The sequence below is a fragment of the Lissotriton vulgaris genome, chromosome 11, assembly GCF_964263255.1.
Source record: "Lissotriton vulgaris chromosome 11, aLisVul1.2, whole genome shotgun sequence".
Classification (NCBI taxonomy): domain Eukaryota; kingdom Metazoa; phylum Chordata; class Amphibia; order Caudata; family Salamandridae; genus Lissotriton; species Lissotriton vulgaris.
The window spans coordinates 252,237,191-252,254,216 of NC_141699.1; the positions used below are offsets into that span (position 1 = coordinate 252,237,191).

General features: G+C 50.5%; 1 protein-coding gene across 3 annotated transcripts in view; it reads right to left on the reverse strand.

Annotated features, from left to right (window-relative positions):
- The window catches only part of MORC2 (MORC family CW-type zinc finger 2), a 322,812-nt gene that overhangs the window by 249,514 nt on the left and 56,272 nt on the right, over nt 1–17,026 (reverse strand). For all 3 annotated transcript variants that reach the window (XM_086943169.1, XM_086943168.1, XM_086943171.1), the window contains exons 4-5: nt 15,722–15,756; nt 1,974–2,042 (exon numbers count right to left, since the gene is read on the reverse strand). In XM_086943169.1, coding sequence (XP_086799295.1) covers nt 1,974–2,042; nt 15,722–15,756 — 104 coding nt within the window. The remainder of the gene's footprint in view (nt 1–1,973; nt 2,043–15,721; nt 15,757–17,026) is intronic.

Consider the following 17,026-nt stretch of genomic DNA (forward strand, 5'->3'; position numbering starts at 1 on the left):
CAGCCTCCACGGTTATTTGCAGGTAAGTAAATCTTTCTTGGAGACCGACTAGGGTCCACTCTGACTTCCGCTACAGGTAGGGCAGGACCCGGTCTCCCAGGGTGCTCTTCTTCATCCAGCGGCATGCAGGCATTCCTGGGCAGCTGAGCTCTCGAAGGGTGCAAGGTTCCTTGGCTTATAAAGCCCTGATGCTTAATAGGGGGCTAGCTACCTAGCCTTTGGAGTCACTTCTTCTGTCCTGGCACAGGTGCAAGTTCCTTTCCACGAGTGGGCACAGCAGCCAAAGTCCTATATGCAGGTCCCCCAGGTTCAGCTGGTTCAGTTCAGCCTTTGGTGCTTCTCTTTGCTGGGTCCAGGGAGCAATATGGTAGCCCTTTGATCTATTAAAAAGGAAGGGTTGCACCTGGCAAAAGGGATATTTTGCCATGTTATGTTGGCAGGTTAGAAGCTTCCAGTTAGGCTGCGATAGAAGACCTAGGGCCCGATGTAGGTGCCCTAATACCGGTCGGAAACGGCCGAATTCGGCCGTTTCCAACCGGTATTAAGGTTTTCTGATGTAGGGCATGCATTTACAGAATCGCTATTTTACCGATTCTGTATTTACCGATTCGGTAAAATTACCGAATCGGTAAATACAGACTCGGTAAAATACCGATTCTGTAAATGCAGATGTAGCTGGCACATGTCAGAGTGCCACAGGGCTTTAAGAATCGGTATTTTACCACCCAATCCAATTGGGTGGTAAAATACTGAATCCAGGTGTGCATGCACATGTGTGCATGCACACCAGTGCCATGTGACACACAGACATGCCCTTAGGGCATGTCTGTGTGCCACATGGCACACAAGTCCGGAATTGGGGTGCAAGAGGGTGTCAAAGTGACACCCCCTGCACCCTTTCAAAAATCGGTATTTACCGAATTGATAAATACCGATTCGGTAATGACTATTGATTCCTATGGGCTGCAATGCCCATAGGAATCAATGGGCTTTACCGATTCGGTATTTACAGAATTGGTAAATACCGAATCTTAACGATTCGGTATGAATCTGAAATACCTACATTTCCCCCCTTCTAATTTACCACTTCTTAAATACCGAATCGGTATGATTCGGTATTTTAGAAGTGGTAATTTAGAATTACCTACATCGGGCCCCTAGAGTGATGTTTTCACTTTGTCATACCAGTAGTGGCACAACAATTGCTGCAGTCTACTGGCAACAACTTACTAGTCCGGGGTACCTGGGGTACAATATACTAGTGTCTTATAAGTACCTTAACTATGCCAATCAGGGCTTAACCAATTACATATACACTTTTGAGGGTCACAGCAAACGCACAGGGACCTTGACAGAAGAGCTCAATGCACTAGAGTCGAAAAACCAGCAGCATCAGTTCAAAACTTGTGGGAGTGATCAAACAAAAAAGACGCACTTTATTTCACACGTTTAATGCCTTTAGTTATTAAAACAACCTGCCTCCTCAAGTCCTTCTTTTCCTTAATGTGTTTAGACTCCTTTCTGGTGGTATAAGTGGCTTTTGGAAAATAAACTACTAATTCGATTGTTCCATTAAATTGCAAAATTTACTTCTGAAACAATTTTTCAGCTGAAGCACCAAGTGGTGTCTAATACCATCATAAATGGGTCTTCTATGAATATGACCCTGTATGACTAATGCTATATGTTTAGTATTGTTATATTGTAATAGTAACAAAACCTCCTAAGACAATTCTGTGTTTAACCACAAGGCTTGAGAATGCAAAGTGTGTGAATCTACATCAAATCCAAGCAGAAAAGATCTTTGTAATGAAATGTATTCTGTGCATCCATGCTTGAGGACTACATCTGGGGAACACAGTTGCAGTGCTATTCATTTCATGTAGCAATCATATTTCTGACTTTAGTACGACAGTTGTCCATAAAACATTTTCTCTACCACAATATACATCTGACCTACTGTTGTTACTCACTTGGATCCATTCCAGCTCCATCATCCAAGAAACACAGCATGTAACCCCCTCGGAGGTCCTCCCGTTGCACTGCAAGGAACAGACATGAACTTTAGGCATCCAAAAGAAAGACCCACATCTAGCACCTCCACCCAAGGTGCAATGGAGTGCTTTATAGATTATATTTTCATTATAGAAAGAGCAGTACTACTTAAATGGTTCCTGAGGTAAAGCAGATTTTAATGGGAGAGATGGAATGGTTGGGCACATGAATGAGACAATAGACTGAAAATTCAATGTTTAACTGTACCACTTTAACTGTATGCAAAAACACATTTTAAAAGTTAGATAAATTAATAGATTTCAGGTACATTCAGTCCCTCTTCAAAAGGTCAATTGTCTCCCTGACCAATTTTTTTAAATTTTAACGTGAAGAGCCACTTATCACTTAAAGGGGAAAGTCTGTTGACTTGTGGTGACCATAACAGGGGTTTGCATTCAGAAGGATTATAGGGGTTTCTGATTTATCTTACAGTGACTAAGATCCGTTATAATTTGATGCACAACTTTTATTATGTTTTAAGAAATTATTCAGAAGCAAAAGGTACTTACTAAACAGGACATCACTGAAAATATAAACTAGCTAGATTCTTTTCAGCCACTACTGGAAAGCCTTTAAAAACAAGCATTTGCAATGCAATAGGTCTCGCATTAGGGAAGTTTGAGCTATTGGTATTATAAGATAGATAGAGTGAGGGCGGAGTTGGAGGTGGAGGGTGGATTTGGAGGGTGGAGTTGGAGGGTGGGGTTGGAGTTTTGTCTTAACGTGACTTCGATGTATTGATACTACAAATAACAATGGCTTATCATTTTTTAAAATAATTAATACTTAAATAAAAGTGATTCTAATTTACAATGTCAATAGCCTAAACTTTTGTAAATAACTTTTGTGAAGATTATGTTCATTGTATTTTATTGTGACGAAAAACCAAGAACAAAAGTGAAATATTAACAACTTTTTGTGACCTTTGTAATAAAGCTTGAAACATTGAGAGAACATATTTGAATCAGTGATGCTGTGGTGGTGCTGAGTGATGCTGTGGTGGTGCTGAGTGATGCTGTGGTGGTGCTGAGTGATGCTGTGGTTGCGCCGAGTGATGCTCTGGTTGCGCCGAGTGATGCTCTGGTTGCGCCGAGTGATGCTCTGGTTGCGCCGAGTGATGCTCTGGTTGCGCCGAGTGATGCTGTGGTTGCGCCGAGTGATGCTCTGGTTGCGCCGAGTGATGCTCTGGTTGCGCCGAGTGATGCTCTGGTTGCGCCGAGTGATGCTCTGGTTGCGCCGAGTGATGCTCTGGTTGCGCCGAGTGATGCTCTGGTTGCGCCGAGTGATGCTCTGGTTGCGCCGAGTGATGCTCTGGTTGCGCCGAGTGATGCTCTGGTTGCGCCGAGTGATGCTCTGGTTGCGCCGAGTGATGCTCTGGTTGCGCCGAGTGATGCTCTGGTTGCGCCGAGTGATGCTCTGGTTGCGCCGAGTGATGCTCTGGTTGCGCCGAGTGATGCTCTGGTTGCGCCGAGTGGTGCTCTGGTTGCGCCGAGTGGTGCTCTGGTTGCGCCGAGTGGTGCTCTGGTTGCGCCGAGTGGTGCTCTGGTTGCGCCGAGTGGTGCTCTGGTTGCGCCGAGTGGTGCTCTGGTTGCGCCGAGTGGTGCTCTGGTTGCGCCGAGTGGTGCTCTGGTTGCGCCGAGTGGTGCTCTGGTTGCGCCGAGTGGTGCTCTGGTTGCGCCGAGTGGTGCTCTGGTTGCGCCGAGTGGTGCTCTGGTTGCGCCGAGTGGTGCTCTGGTTGCGCCGAGTGGTGCTCTGGTTGCGCCGAGTGGTGCTCTGGTTGCGCCGAGTGGTGCTGTGGTTGCGCCGAGTGGTGCTGTGGTGGTGCCGAGTGGTGCTGTGGTGGTGCCGAGTGGTGCTGTGGTGGTGCCGAGTGGTGCTGTGGTGGTGCCGAGTGGTGCTGTGGTAGTGCTGTGGTGGTGCTGAGGGATGCTGTGGTGGTGCTGAGGGATGCTGTGGTGGTGCTGAGTGGTGCGGAGTGATAATGTGGTGGTGCTGAGTGGTGCTGTGGTGGTGCGGAGTGATAATGTGGTGGTGCCGAGTGGTGCTGTGGTGGTGCTGAGTGATAATGTGGTGGTGCTGAGTGATAATGTGGTGGTGCTGAGTGATAATGTGGTGGTGCTGAGTGATAAAGTGGTGGTGCTGAGTGATAATGTGGTGGTGCTGCTGAGTGATGCTGTGGTGGTGCTGCTGAGTGATGCTGTGGTGGTGCTGAGTGGTGCTGCTGAGTGATGCTGTGGTGGTGCTGCCGAGTGATGCTGTGGTGGTGCTGCTGAGTGATGCTGTGGTGGTGCTGCTGAGTGGTGCTGTGGTGGTGCTGCTGAGTGGTGCTGCTGAGTGATGCTGTGGTGGTGCTGCTGAGTGATGCTGTGGTGGTGCTGAGTGGTGCTGTGGTGGTGCTGAGTGGTGCTGTGGTAGTGCTTTGGTGGTGCTGTGCTGTGGTGGTGCTGAGTGGTGCTGTGGTGGTGCCGAGTGGTGCTGTGGTGATGCTGAGTGGTGCTGTGGTGGTGCTGCTGACTGATGCTGTGGTGGTGCTGAGTGGTGCTGTGGTAGTGCTGTGGTGGTGCTGAGTGATGCTGTGGTGCTGCTGAGTGATGCTGTGGTGGTGCTGAGTGGTGCTGAGTGATAATGTAGTGGTGCTGAGTTGTGCTGTGGTGGTGCTGAGTGATAATGTGGTGGTGCTGAGTGATAATGTGGTGGTGCTGAGTGATAATGTGGTGGTGCTGAATGGTGCTGTGGTGGTGCTGAGTGGTGCTGTGGTGGTGCTGAGTGGTGCTGTGGTGGTGCTGAGTGGTGCTGTGGTGGTGCTGAGTGGTGCTGTGGTGGTGCTGAGTGGTGCTGTGGTGGTGCTGAGTGGTGCTGTGGCGGTGCTGTGGCGGTGCTGTGGTAGTGCTGTGGCGGTGCTGTGGTAGTGCTGTGGCGGTGCTGTGGTGGTGCTGTGGCGGTGCTGAGTGGTGCTGCTGAGTGATGCTGTGGTGGTGCTGCTGAGTGATGCTGTGGTGGTGCTGAGTGGTGCTGCTGAGTGATGCTGTGGTAGTCATGCGGAGTGATGCTGTGGTGGTCATGCTGAGTGATGCTGTGGTGGTCATGCTGAGTGATGCTGTGGTGGTCATGCTGAGTGATGCTGTGGTGGTCATGCTGAGTGATGCTGTGGTGGTCATGCTGAGTGATGCTGTGGTGGTGCTGTGGTAGTGCTGTGGCGGTGCTGTGGCAGTGCTGCTAAGTGATGCTGTGGTGGTGCTGCTGAGTGATGCTGTGGTGGTGCTGCTGAGTGATGCTGTGGTGGTGCTGCTGAGTGATGCTGTGGTGGTGCTGCTGAGTGATGCTGTGGTGGTGCTGCTGAGTGATGCTGTGGTGGTGCTGCTGAGTGATGCTGTGGTGGTGCTGCTGAGTGATGCTGTGGTGATGCTGTGGTGGTGCTGAGTGGTGATGTAGTGGTGCTGTGGTGTGGTGGTGCTGCTGAGTGGTGCTGTGATGGTGCTGCTGAGTGATGCTGTGATGGTGCTCTGGTTGCGCCGAGTGATGCTCTGGTTGCGCCGAGTGATGCTCTGGTTGCGCCGAGTGATGCTCTGGTTGCGCCGAGTGATGCTCTGGTTGCGCCGAGTGATGCTCTGGTTGCGCCGAGTGATGCTCTGGTTGCGCCGAGTGATGCTCTGGTTGCGCCGAGTGATGCTCTGGTTGCGCCGAGTGATGCTCTGGTTGCGCCGAGTGATGCTCTGGTTGCGCCGAGTGATGCTCTGGTTGCGCCGAGTGATGCTCTGGTTGCGCCGAGTGATGCTCTGGTTGCGCCGAGTGGTGCTCTGGTTGCGCCGAGTGGTGCTCTGGTTGCGCCGAGTGGTGCTCTGGTTGCGCCGAGTGGTGCTCTGGTTGCGCCGAGTGGTGCTCTGGTTGCGCCGAGTGGTGCTCTGGTTGCGCCGAGTGGTGCTCTGGTTGCGCCGAGTGGTGCTCTGGTTGCGCCGAGTGGTGCTCTGGTTGCGCCGAGTGGTGCTCTGGTTGCGCCGAGTGGTGCTCTGGTTGCGCCGAGTGGTGCTCTGGTTGCGCCGAGTGGTGCTCTGGTTGCGCCGAGTGGTGCTCTGGTTGCGCCGAGTGGTGCTCTGGTTGCGCCGAGTGGTGCTGTGGTGGTGCAGAGTGGTGCTGTGGTGGTGCCGAGTGGTGCTGTGGTGGTGCCGAGTGGTGCTGTGGTGGTGCCGAGTGGTGCTGTGGTAGTGCTGTGGTGGTGCTGAGGGATGCTGTGGTGGTGCTGAGTGGTGCGGAGTGATAATGTGGTGGTGCTGAGTGGTGCTGTGGTGGTGCGGAGTGATAATGTGGTGGTGCCGAGTGGTGCTGTGGTGGTGCTGAGTGATAATGTGGTGGTGCTGAGTGATAATGTGGTGGTGCTGAGTGATAATGTGGTGGTGCTGAGTGATAAAGTGGTGGTGCTGAGTGATAATGTGGTGGTGCTGCTGAGTGATGCTGTGGTGGTGCTGCTGAGTGATGCTGTGGTGGTGCTGAGTGGTGCTGCTGAGTGATGCTGTGGTGGTGCTGCCGAGTGATGCTGTGGTGGTGCTGCTGAGTGATGCTGTGGTGGTGCTGCTGAGTGATGCTGTGGTGGTGCTGCTGAGTGGTGCTGTGGTGGTGCTGCTGAGTGGTGCTGTGGTGGTGCTGCTGAGTGGTGCTGTGGTGGTGCTGCTGAGTGGTGCTGCTGAGTGATGCTGTGGTGGTGCTGCTGAGTGATGCTGTGGTGGTGCTGAGTGGTGCTGTGGTGGTGCTGAGTGGTGCTGTGGTAGTGCTTTGGTGGTGCTGTGCTGTGGTGGTGCTGAGTGGTGCTGTGGTGGTGCCGAGTGGTGCTGTGGTGATGCTGAGTGGTGCTGTGGTGGTGCTGCTGACTGATGCTGTGGTGGTGCTGAGTGGTGCTGTGGTAGTGCTGTGGTGGTGCTGAGTGATGCTGTGGTGCTGCTGAGTGATGCTGTGGTGGTGCTGAGTGGTGCTGAGTGATAATGTAGTGGTGCTGAGTTGTGCTGTGGTGGTGCTGAGTGATAATGTGGTGGTGCTGAGTGATAATGTGGTGGTGCTGAGTGATAATGTGGTGGTGCTGAATGGTGCTGTGGTGGTGCTGAGTGGTGCTGTGGTGGTGCTGAGTGGTGCTGTGGTGGTGCTGAGTGGTGCTGTGGTGGTGCTGAGTGGTGCTGTGGCGGTGCTGTGGCGGTGCTGTGGTAGTGCTGTGGTGGTGCTGTGGCGGTGCTGAGTGGTGCTGCTGAGTGATGCTGTGGTGGTGCTGCTGAGTGATGCTGTGGTGGTGCTGAGTGGTGCTGCTGAGTGATGCTGTGGTAGTCATGCGGAGTGATGCTGTGGTGGTCATGCTGAGTGATGCTGTGGTGGTCATGCTGAGTGATGCTGTGGTGGTCATGCTGAGTGATGCTGTGGTGGTCATGCTGAGTGATGCTGTGGTGGTGCTGTGGTAGTGCTGTGGCGGTGCTGTGGTGGTGCTGCTGAGTGATGCTGTGGTGGTGCTGCTGAGTGATGCTGTGGTGGTGCTGCTGAGTGATGCTGTGGTGGTGCTGCTGAGTGATGCTGTGGTGATGCTGTGGTGGTGCTGAGTGGTGATGTAGTGGTGCTGTGGTGGTGCTGTGGTGTGGTGTTGCTGTGTGGTGCTGTGGTGGTGCTGCTGAGTGGTGCTGTGATGGTGCTGCTGAGTGATGCTGTGATGGTGCTGTGGTTGCGCCGAGTGATGCTCTGGTTGCGCCGAGTGATGCTCTGGTTGCGCCGAGTGATGCTCTGGTTGCGCCGAGTGATGCTCTGGTTGCGCCGAGTGATGCTCTGGTTGCGCCGAGTGATGCTCTGGTTGCGCCGAGTGATGCTCTGGTTGCGCCGAGTGATACTCTGGTTGCGCCGAGTGATGCTCTGGTTGCGCCGAGTGATGCTCTGGTTGCGCCGAGTGATGCTCTGGTTGCGCCGAGTGATGCTCTGGTTGCGCCGAGTGATGCTCTGGTTGCGCCGAGTGATGCTCTGGTTGCGCCGAGTGGTGCTCTGGTTGCGCCGAGTGGTGCTCTGGTTGCGCCGAGTGGTGCTCTGGTTGCGCCGAGTGGTGCTCTGGTTGCGCCGAGTGGTGCTCTGGTTGCGCCGAGTGGTGCTCTGGTTGCGCCGAGTGGTGCTCTGGTTGCGCCGAGTGGTGCTCTGGTTGCGCCGAGTGGTGCTCTGGTTGCGCCGAGTGGTGCTCTGGTTGCGCCGAGTGGTGCTCTGGTTGCGCCGAGTGGTGCTCTGGTTGCGCCGAGTGGTGCTCTGGTTGCGCCGAGTGGTGCTCTGGTTGCGCCGAGTGGTGCTCTGGTTGCGCCGAGTGGTGCTCTGGTTGCGCCGAGTGGTGCTCTGGTTGCGCCGAGTGGTGCTCTGGTTGCGCCGAGTGGTGCTGTGGTGGTGCCGAGTGGTGCTGTGGTGGTGCCGAGTGGTGCTGTGGTGGTGCCGAGTGGTGCTGTGGTAGTGCTGTGGTGGTGCTGAGGGATGCTGTGGTGGTGCTGAGTGGTGCTGTGGTGGTGCTGAGTGGTGCGGAGTGATAATGTGGTGGTGCTGAGTGGTGCTGTGGTGGTGCGGAGTGATAATGTGGTGGTGCCGAGTGGTGCTGTGGTGGTGCTGAGTGATAATGTGGTGGTGCTGAGTGATAATGTGGTGGTGCTGAGTGATAATGTGGTGGTGCTGAGTGATAAAGTGGTGGTGCTGAGTGATAATGTGGTGGTGCTGCTGAGTGATGCTGTGGTGGTGCTGCTGAGTGATGCTGTGGTGGTGCTGCCGAGTGATGCTGTGGTGGTGCTGCTGAGTGATGCTGTGGTGGTGCTGCTGAGTGATGCTGTGGTGGTGCTGCTGAGTGGTGCTGTGGTGGTGCTGCTGAGTGGTGCTGCTGAGTGATGCTGTGGTGGTGCTGCTGAGTGATGCTGTGGTGGTGCTGAGTGGTGCTGTGGTGGTGCTGAGTGGTGCTGTGGTAGTGCTTTGGTGGTGCTGTGCTGTGGTGGTGCTGAGTGGTGCTGTGGTGGTGCCGAGTGGTGCTGTGGTGATGCTGAGTGGTGCTGTGGTGGTGCTGCTGACTGATGCTGTGGTGGTGCTGAGTGGTGCTGTGGTAGTGCTGTGGTGGTGCTGAGTGATGCTGTGGTGCTGCTGAGTGATGCTGTGGTGGTGCTGAGTGGTGCTGAGTGATAATGTAGTGGTGCTGAGTTGTGCTGTGGTGGTGCTGAGTGATAATGTGGTGGTGCTGAGTGATAATGTGGTGGTGCTGAGTGATAATGTGGTGGTGCTGAATGGTGCTGTGGTGGTGCTGAGTGGTGCTGTGGTGGTGCTGAGTGGTGCTGTGGTGGTGCTGAGTGGTGCTGTGGTGGTGCTGAGTGGTGCTGTGGTGGTGCTGAGTGGTGCTGTGGTGGTGCTGAGTGGTGCTGTGGCGGTGCTGTGGCGGTGCTGTGGTAGTGCTGTGGCGGTGCTGTGGTGGTGCTGTGGCGGTGCTGAGTGGTGCTGCTGAGTGATGCTGTGGTGGTGCTGCTGAGTGATGCTGTGGTGGTGCTGAGTGGTGCTGCTGAGTGATGCTGTGGTAGTCATGCGGAGTGATGCTGTGGTGGTCATGCTGAGTGATGCTGTGGTGGTCATGCTGAGTGATGCTGTGGTGGTCATGCTGAGTGATGCTGTGGTGGTCATGCTGAGTGATGCTGTGGTGGTGCTGTGGTAGTGCTGTGGCGGTGCTGTGGCAGTGCTGCTAAGTGATGCTGTGGTGGTGCTGCTGAGTGATGCTGTGGTGGTGCTGCTGAGTGATGCTGTGGTGGTGCTGCTGAGTGATGCTGTGGTGGTGCTGCTGAGTGATGCTGTGGTGGTGCTGCTGAGTGATGCTGTGGTGATGCTGTGGTGGTGCTGAGTGGTGATGTAGTGGTGCTGTGGTGGTGCTGTGGTGTGGTGTTGCTGTGTGGTGCTGTGGTGGTGCTGCTGAGTGGTGCTGTGATGGTGCTGCTGAGTGATGCTGTGATGGTGCTGTGGTGGTGCTGAGTGGTGCTGTGGTGGTGCTGAGTGGTAATGTGGTGGTGCTGAGTGGTAATGTGGTGGTGCTGAGTGGTAATGTGGTGGTGCTGAGGGGGTGAGAGTGTGTGTGAGGGTGAGAGGGTGAGTGAGGGTGAGTGAGGGTGTGTGAGGGTGGGGGGTGGGAGGGTGAGGGGGTGTGTGAGGGGGTGTGAGGGTGAGGGTATGTGAGGGTGAGGTTGAGGGGGTTTGAGGGTGAGGGTGTGTGAGAGTGGGGTGGGTGAGGGTGTGTGGGTGGGTGAGTGAGGGGGTGTTGGGGTGTGAGGGTGAGTGAGGGGGTGTGAGGGTGAGGGTAAGGGTGAGGGGGTGTGAGGGTCATAGAACAATCTCCACTGCAGCATTGTACATATCAATTAATAATAGTGCCTGGCAATGGTCATCCTACACCCATGATGGAGAAGGAAATGGAGCATCCAGTATGTAGAAGAAAATCGAGCGGAAACCAGAGAAAGAAAGTGACTGGCTCTCCTTGGAAAGAATGAACGCGGGAGATGAGGCGAATGTGTCACAATGTTAGAAGACATAAAACCACATCACTGGTTAGGCAGCTGATTCTAGTACAGAGTCGGCCATGAATAGAATTATACATTTCAATTTCGGGTACCTGAAGATGCACCAGAGCTGCTGATAACCAGCCATGCCCTACAGGGGGAGCCAGCGAGTGGGAGGGAGGGCCTGTCCTTTTGGAATGTGTAGGTGCTAAGATCGGAGTTGAAGGGATACAATAGCGATGAAGGGGGAAAAAAGGAGTTGGGAGGGTATAGAGAGAGAGTTAGCCGGTGCCAGGGTGTAGTGAAAACGAACAGGCAGCTGTTCCTATGCACAGGGCGTCTGGATGCTCATCTTCATAACCACAATGGAGTGAGTCAGCCAGTCCCACCACACCGGAGTAGTGTACAATATAATCATGATAAACTCTGTTTCACAAAATTAAGCACCCGGGCTCTCCTTGTAATGAGCTGCATTCATACTATAGCCAGGTGTTTATTTTAATTTTCTGTAATGAAGGAAAACACAAAACTAATAGTATTTAATTAACTAATCAAGGGGCATGAAAGTGGCGCTGATTCTGAACAAAGAAATGCAAGCTCAAGGTGAAAGCTGCACCTTTAATAAATAAATAAATAAAGGCACACTGCCATGAACTGTGTTAGTGGCGTTCAACTCTGCTACTCCTTTACATTAGAATTGAAAGCGGCTCAGTGGAGTTACATTTTAAGTCAAAGTGTTGCCGTGCAAACTCGGGAACTAAGAGGGAATGGTGCGTGGTGTTTCAAGCTGCTTGCATAGTACTTACTCAAAACTACGGTCTGCAAAATAAACCAGCAGACAAAGAACAACAAGGGAGGAAGGGTGACGAGATGCATGGGGAGCAGCAGCCTTAGATGTGCCGGCCGGCCATGTAGTGAATAATTAGGGGAGGAGAAATGCCGGCCTGAGGCCGAGCGCAAAGCAACAGATGGCTGTGGGGTATGACAAAAGGAGAGAAAGCCTGTGAGCTTATGAAGCTACAAGCACTACACGATTCATAGCACTGTCCATGACTCAACACCAACCCCATTAGCTCTATGGTCTCTACACCCCATCTTAATATTATGGCCAAATACCAGTTATGTTGCAGTGCCATTTTATAGCCTATTTCTTATCCATATCACTTCATAGGCATATTCCCAATCTGCTAGCACAAATCGTTCCCCTGTGGTTAAATACATTTCCAAAGTCTGAAAACCGCCCTAGGGCAGAGTCCTAAACTCCGTAATCACTGCGTCCATCTCCACAGTGAACATCGATAAACTAATGACAAATTCTGAAAAAACAGCCTCCCCGTGAGAGAATCCTGTCGCTAGACTAACAGCAATCTATTCCCAAGGTACACCCCACGGACAAAACGACAAAGTCTCAGGCGTCAGCTACGGCGGGCTCACCTCCTCTGTTAAAGTGTTCCCTCGTGTATCCTGGTCCAGAACAGAAGAGACAGTGTTGGGAGAAGTGTCCATTTAAATACCCTGTCTAATTAGAAAAGTCAACACACCTGTGTACCCTTAAACTTTCCATGATAAAGAGTGAGCACATATTTATGTATTAGAGAGCGAGTTTTTAGCCATACTGCATAAACTGGTAGCACATACAAATTCTGTATTTGCAATACCCGAAAGTAATTAACAAGATAAGGAAAACAGGTGGCTGACGGGCGTCCGGTGCTGCTTTTGATATGCGCGCAGCCGAAACCGAAACCTAACTGGGCAATGGGGCTAGGTTAAGAAATGGTGGGACCCTCTGAATCACCCTTACAGTTTGAGCCCTGAGGGCTCCCTTCAAAGGAACATGACATTGACATGGTAAGCACTTTCAACTTTGTGCAATTTCAGAGTGGCAGATGACGTAAGTGCTGGGATCCTGAGGGGTTCGTACATCTGAAACAAAGAATGACAAAGAGCACAACTTTTACAGCATTGGTACGACACAAGTGTGCTGCGATTGTTCCCAGGAAGTAACCGTACTGCATAAAGTTTAACCCCAGGCACTGGTAACTTATGCACACTCTCAAACGCTCGTGTTGCGGTCCTTGTGAGAAACAAAAACACAAGACGATAAGCACAGGCTATTGCTGTCAGACTATATGAATGGCAGCGCCTGAAAAGCCTCTAGGTGGTGCAGTCGCTTAGCCCAACTGAGGAAACGTATCTATTTCTACATGCTTTGGGGTATAACAGTGAGCAGACTAATATACTAATCAATCAGTGAAAACGAATTTGTGCCCAAGGAGATATGAACCATATGACTGCAGCAATAAATAAACTATTACATCACCGTGCAGCAAAACAAACAAGAAACTCTGAGCAGGAGACGTCACAGGCATACGGAGATCTACCCAAACAGAAAAGAGAGTGGTAGAAAAGGGCAGAGACCATAGAGTCCGGGAGCGAAATAGAGGGAGAAAGGGATACGAAGGGCTAGAGTTGGAGAGAAATGAGGGAGAAAGAGAGAGAGAGAAAGAGAGAGAGAGAGAGAAAGAGAGAGGAGGGGGTGAGGGGGGATACGAAGAGAGAACAGAAAGAAAACCAGGAAAGTAAAGAGGAGGGGAAGAGTGGAGTCAGGAAAGAAGCTTTTAGGGGCGGGACTGCAGATCCCTTTGAAGCACGGCCTCGCGGCCGTGAACAGGGATGTAATTAGGGAGATAGTAATTAGCAGATAGTACAGCGACTCTCGGGTACTGCATGAAGCAGAATAAAAGACTAGTTTAAAAAATTTAACGTATTGCAGGAATAAAGTGGGAAAAGCAAAATGCCCCCTATAATGCAGTTTTTTTTTAAAGACAAATGTGAGTGTGCGCTTGTGAGGGCTTTGTGGCAAAAGAAAGTGAGTGAATTGTGCGATGCGTGGGCAGAGAGGAGGCAGGCGCTGTAGAGGGAAGGGGTGGGCTGCCTGCAACTCGAGCTACCATATGGAGAGGGAGGGGGGTGGGCTGCCTACTAATACGTGTGGCAACAAAGAGAGAATGGGGCGCGCGCTGGAGTGGGAGGGAGTGGGCTGTCTGGTTAGTGCGTGTTGCAACAGATGGAGAGTGTGAGCAATTAGGGGGAAGGAGAAGTGAGGCCAGCTCGAGACTGATGGCTTTGATGTGGGGAAATGCGCGTGCTGGTGGTCACGTGATTCACGTGAACTGGTTGAAATCCGCGTTTTGGGAGACTTGGGTTTAAGTGTTGGTTTGACGGCATTAGACTCGTCCTATTCCATTCCTGCGGAATGGGAATAGGCCGAGACCTAAAAACATCAAAGTGTCATGGACCAGGTGTCAACTGAAACCAATTGTTCTATTAGCTTATGAAATTATATTATAATGAGCCCACAAAATACATTTGCTAAACATATTGAAGTTCACACTTTGTGGAACTACATGGACTACAAGACCCATGCACTTTATGGATGAAGACAATTTTGTAGTCTGCATATATGTTGTATTGAGTATATAGATGGCAATAATATTTTACTTTTAATTGATGGTGCCTCAACTTGTGTCATCTCACTTTGAAATTACGATTACGAGCTTGTGTCGGAAGAACAAAAAATAATCTGTCCATGATTTTTTTTTTTTAAGTGCCAATGCTGCAATTAGAAGCAGATGTGTCCCTAGTATGGCCGTCGACAGTAGGCTCGTCGACGGTAGTGTCGTCGAAGGTGGGCTCGTCGACGAGATCTGTATTATCATCGACGGTGTACATGTCAACGGAAGCTGTATCGTCGTCGAAGGCGGTGGAATCGTCGACGGCATGGATGTCGACGACGACGTAGGCGTCAACGAGATTGGCATCGTCGGCGGCGATGAAATAATCTTCGGCGGTGCCGTCGACGGAGTCTTCGTCGACGATGAGACTTTTTGTCGACGTCGAGGAATCCATCATCTTTTGAGATTTTATCGTCGACGGAGCAGTTTTCGATGTCGATGGAGGCTCAGAAAGGGTTTCTGCTGCTTTGAGGCAGTTTTCAGAGAAATCTTCACCTTTTCTCCCATTTTTACCTCTGAAGAGTATGAAGGCCTCTCTTTTTTAGAGGAAGAGTGACCAGTCTTTGAATGAGATTACTTCAGGGTCTTACTCTGTCTCTCAGGGGGATCTCCAGATCTATCCCTCTTCTTGGCCTGATGGGTGGGCGCCTGAGGACTTACGCTGCCTTAATCTCCAGACACCACCTCTGATGTAGATTTCAACTTTTCCAGCCAAACCAAAAGTCTTCCTTCTCTGTCCTTCAAGGTCTTGGCAGGGAAGGTTCTTAAGATCCTGCAATCCTTGACCTTGTGAGCTGGATAAAGGCAATATGTACATTCTTTAAGGGGATCCTCAAAATTTAATCTTTTCTTCCCACATGAAGAGCAAGGCAAGAACAAGCTTTTCGAGTCAGACATATCTACTCACAAAGGTAAGGAAAAAACTGAGCAGAGCTCAGGGAGACTCCCTGTCACACGAGGTGCGGTAGAAAATCTGAGGGTTTGCCTCTGTGGAAGGTTCTCAAAGGGTGCTGCAGTATGATTGGCTGTGTTCCAAGTTTGGTTCTTTTTGCAAAAAGGACTAAGATAGGTTAATGTAGTGACTTTGCTGTGCATAGTAGCCTATTGTATAATGTATATGTTTTGTTATACCGCGAGACTCCAACCTCTTCGGTGGGGATGATTCTAAGCATGTGAATCTATGAAAGATACCCCAATACTGGATAAATGGGTCTATCTATTCGGTACAAAGACATGGCCTATTCACAGAAAGAGAATGGAGCATATTTCATGAATTAAGACTTGGCCTATCTCAAAGAACACCGATGTGTGGGCCAGTAGAATGACATTGGTTTTGTGTCCAAAAGACCAGGGCCCATTGTTGACATCTCACAGGAGTCCCAAATTGCAGATCCCCTTATCACACACAACAGGATGGGAGCTACCTGTTATAAGCACCACTTAGGTACATCACCTTTACCCTACCAAGCAGGAATCGACCCCATGCAAATAAAGAAAACCTTCTGCACACAGTAACTGCCATAACTACAAATGTTAATTATTCTTTGCTATGTATATTATTTTGAAGACCATCTGACTGGAAGTAATGGTCAATATTTAAATACACGAAAAAGGTTTTCTTCAAATGGATTACAAACTCACCAGTATAAATATCACATCTAGTGGCTTCAGCATCTCTGTAAGACAAACAAACATATGGCATAGTAAGAAAGTGCGAGCAATGAGTTTTCAAAACAAGGACCATTTACCACACCTGATGTTGCTTTTTCTGCTACCTCGCTTTGCTGATTTGTTTAGCTCCCTACATCCACTCAAATAAAGCATGCTTCAACATATAACAAGTTCGTTAAAGTGTCCAACAAGCGTAAGAACACCATTACAAACTACAGCCACATTCATACAAATTCAGAGGATCGCAATGGTAAAACCATAACTCCTCCCATGGTAACTACAACTTAGGATGTAATGAGAGTCTCAATTGGGGAAAGAACACAGTTTTATTTCCCGAGAGACTCATCTGTACTAGGCATGAAATTACAGACAATAGCATGTGATTGTTACTGGTTCTAACATATGCCAATGAAACGCTTGGAAATAACTACAAGCTCCACAGAAATACTGCTGATTCTGCTAGGTAACACTGGGTAAAGCGTGAACATCTTTTAGATACACTTTACTAACAAGCAGTATCATTTTTATAGTGTTTCATAACTTTAAAGAGGCCTGAGTGCACATTATAGAATGGTGGCGTACATCATTACTCATTAGTTTGCAGTGCATACTGCGTGTGGGTTATGGTGCAGCCTTTGTATGAATACTGAGCATTATGTGTAAAGTTAGGAAGTGTGGTCCAACTGTGTCTAAGTTGAAGCTCGAAGCACACTAAAAAAATGACAGTGAGATAAGATCAGACTGCTTAAATGAACTATTTCACCTGACAAGCTATGTCTTTTCGGTTTTCCAGAACTCCAGCTCACTCTAAATTATCTTTTATAGTGTAGGTAGAGTTCCAGAGATTAGATGTCTGAACAAAAAATTACCTCTCACCAATGAATGACTTTACTGAACAACATGCGTCAATTAGGAATGCGTAGTTCTTTCTTTCATGGTGGAACCAGAGAGAAGATTAGTCCTGTACTTTTAACCACTCAGTGACCCAAACAGGGGACCTTGAAAGAATGATGTCTTAGGCGGCGTGACTGTCCCTCTGGACAGGATAGCCTTCGTTAAACAACTGACCAGAGAACCAACGAGAGCCTGTTGTGTGGCCTGGTGCCGAGAGCAGGACCTACCTTTCCAAGCCTAGCGCCGGGGAACGGACCCCAGGTGAAGAGCCCAGAGGTGAAGGAGAGCCGTCACTTGGATACCCGGACAGGAGGATTGGCAGACAGGTTGGTCTGAAGCACACAGCATAACCGGCACTGGGACAAGCCATGTATAGGAGCA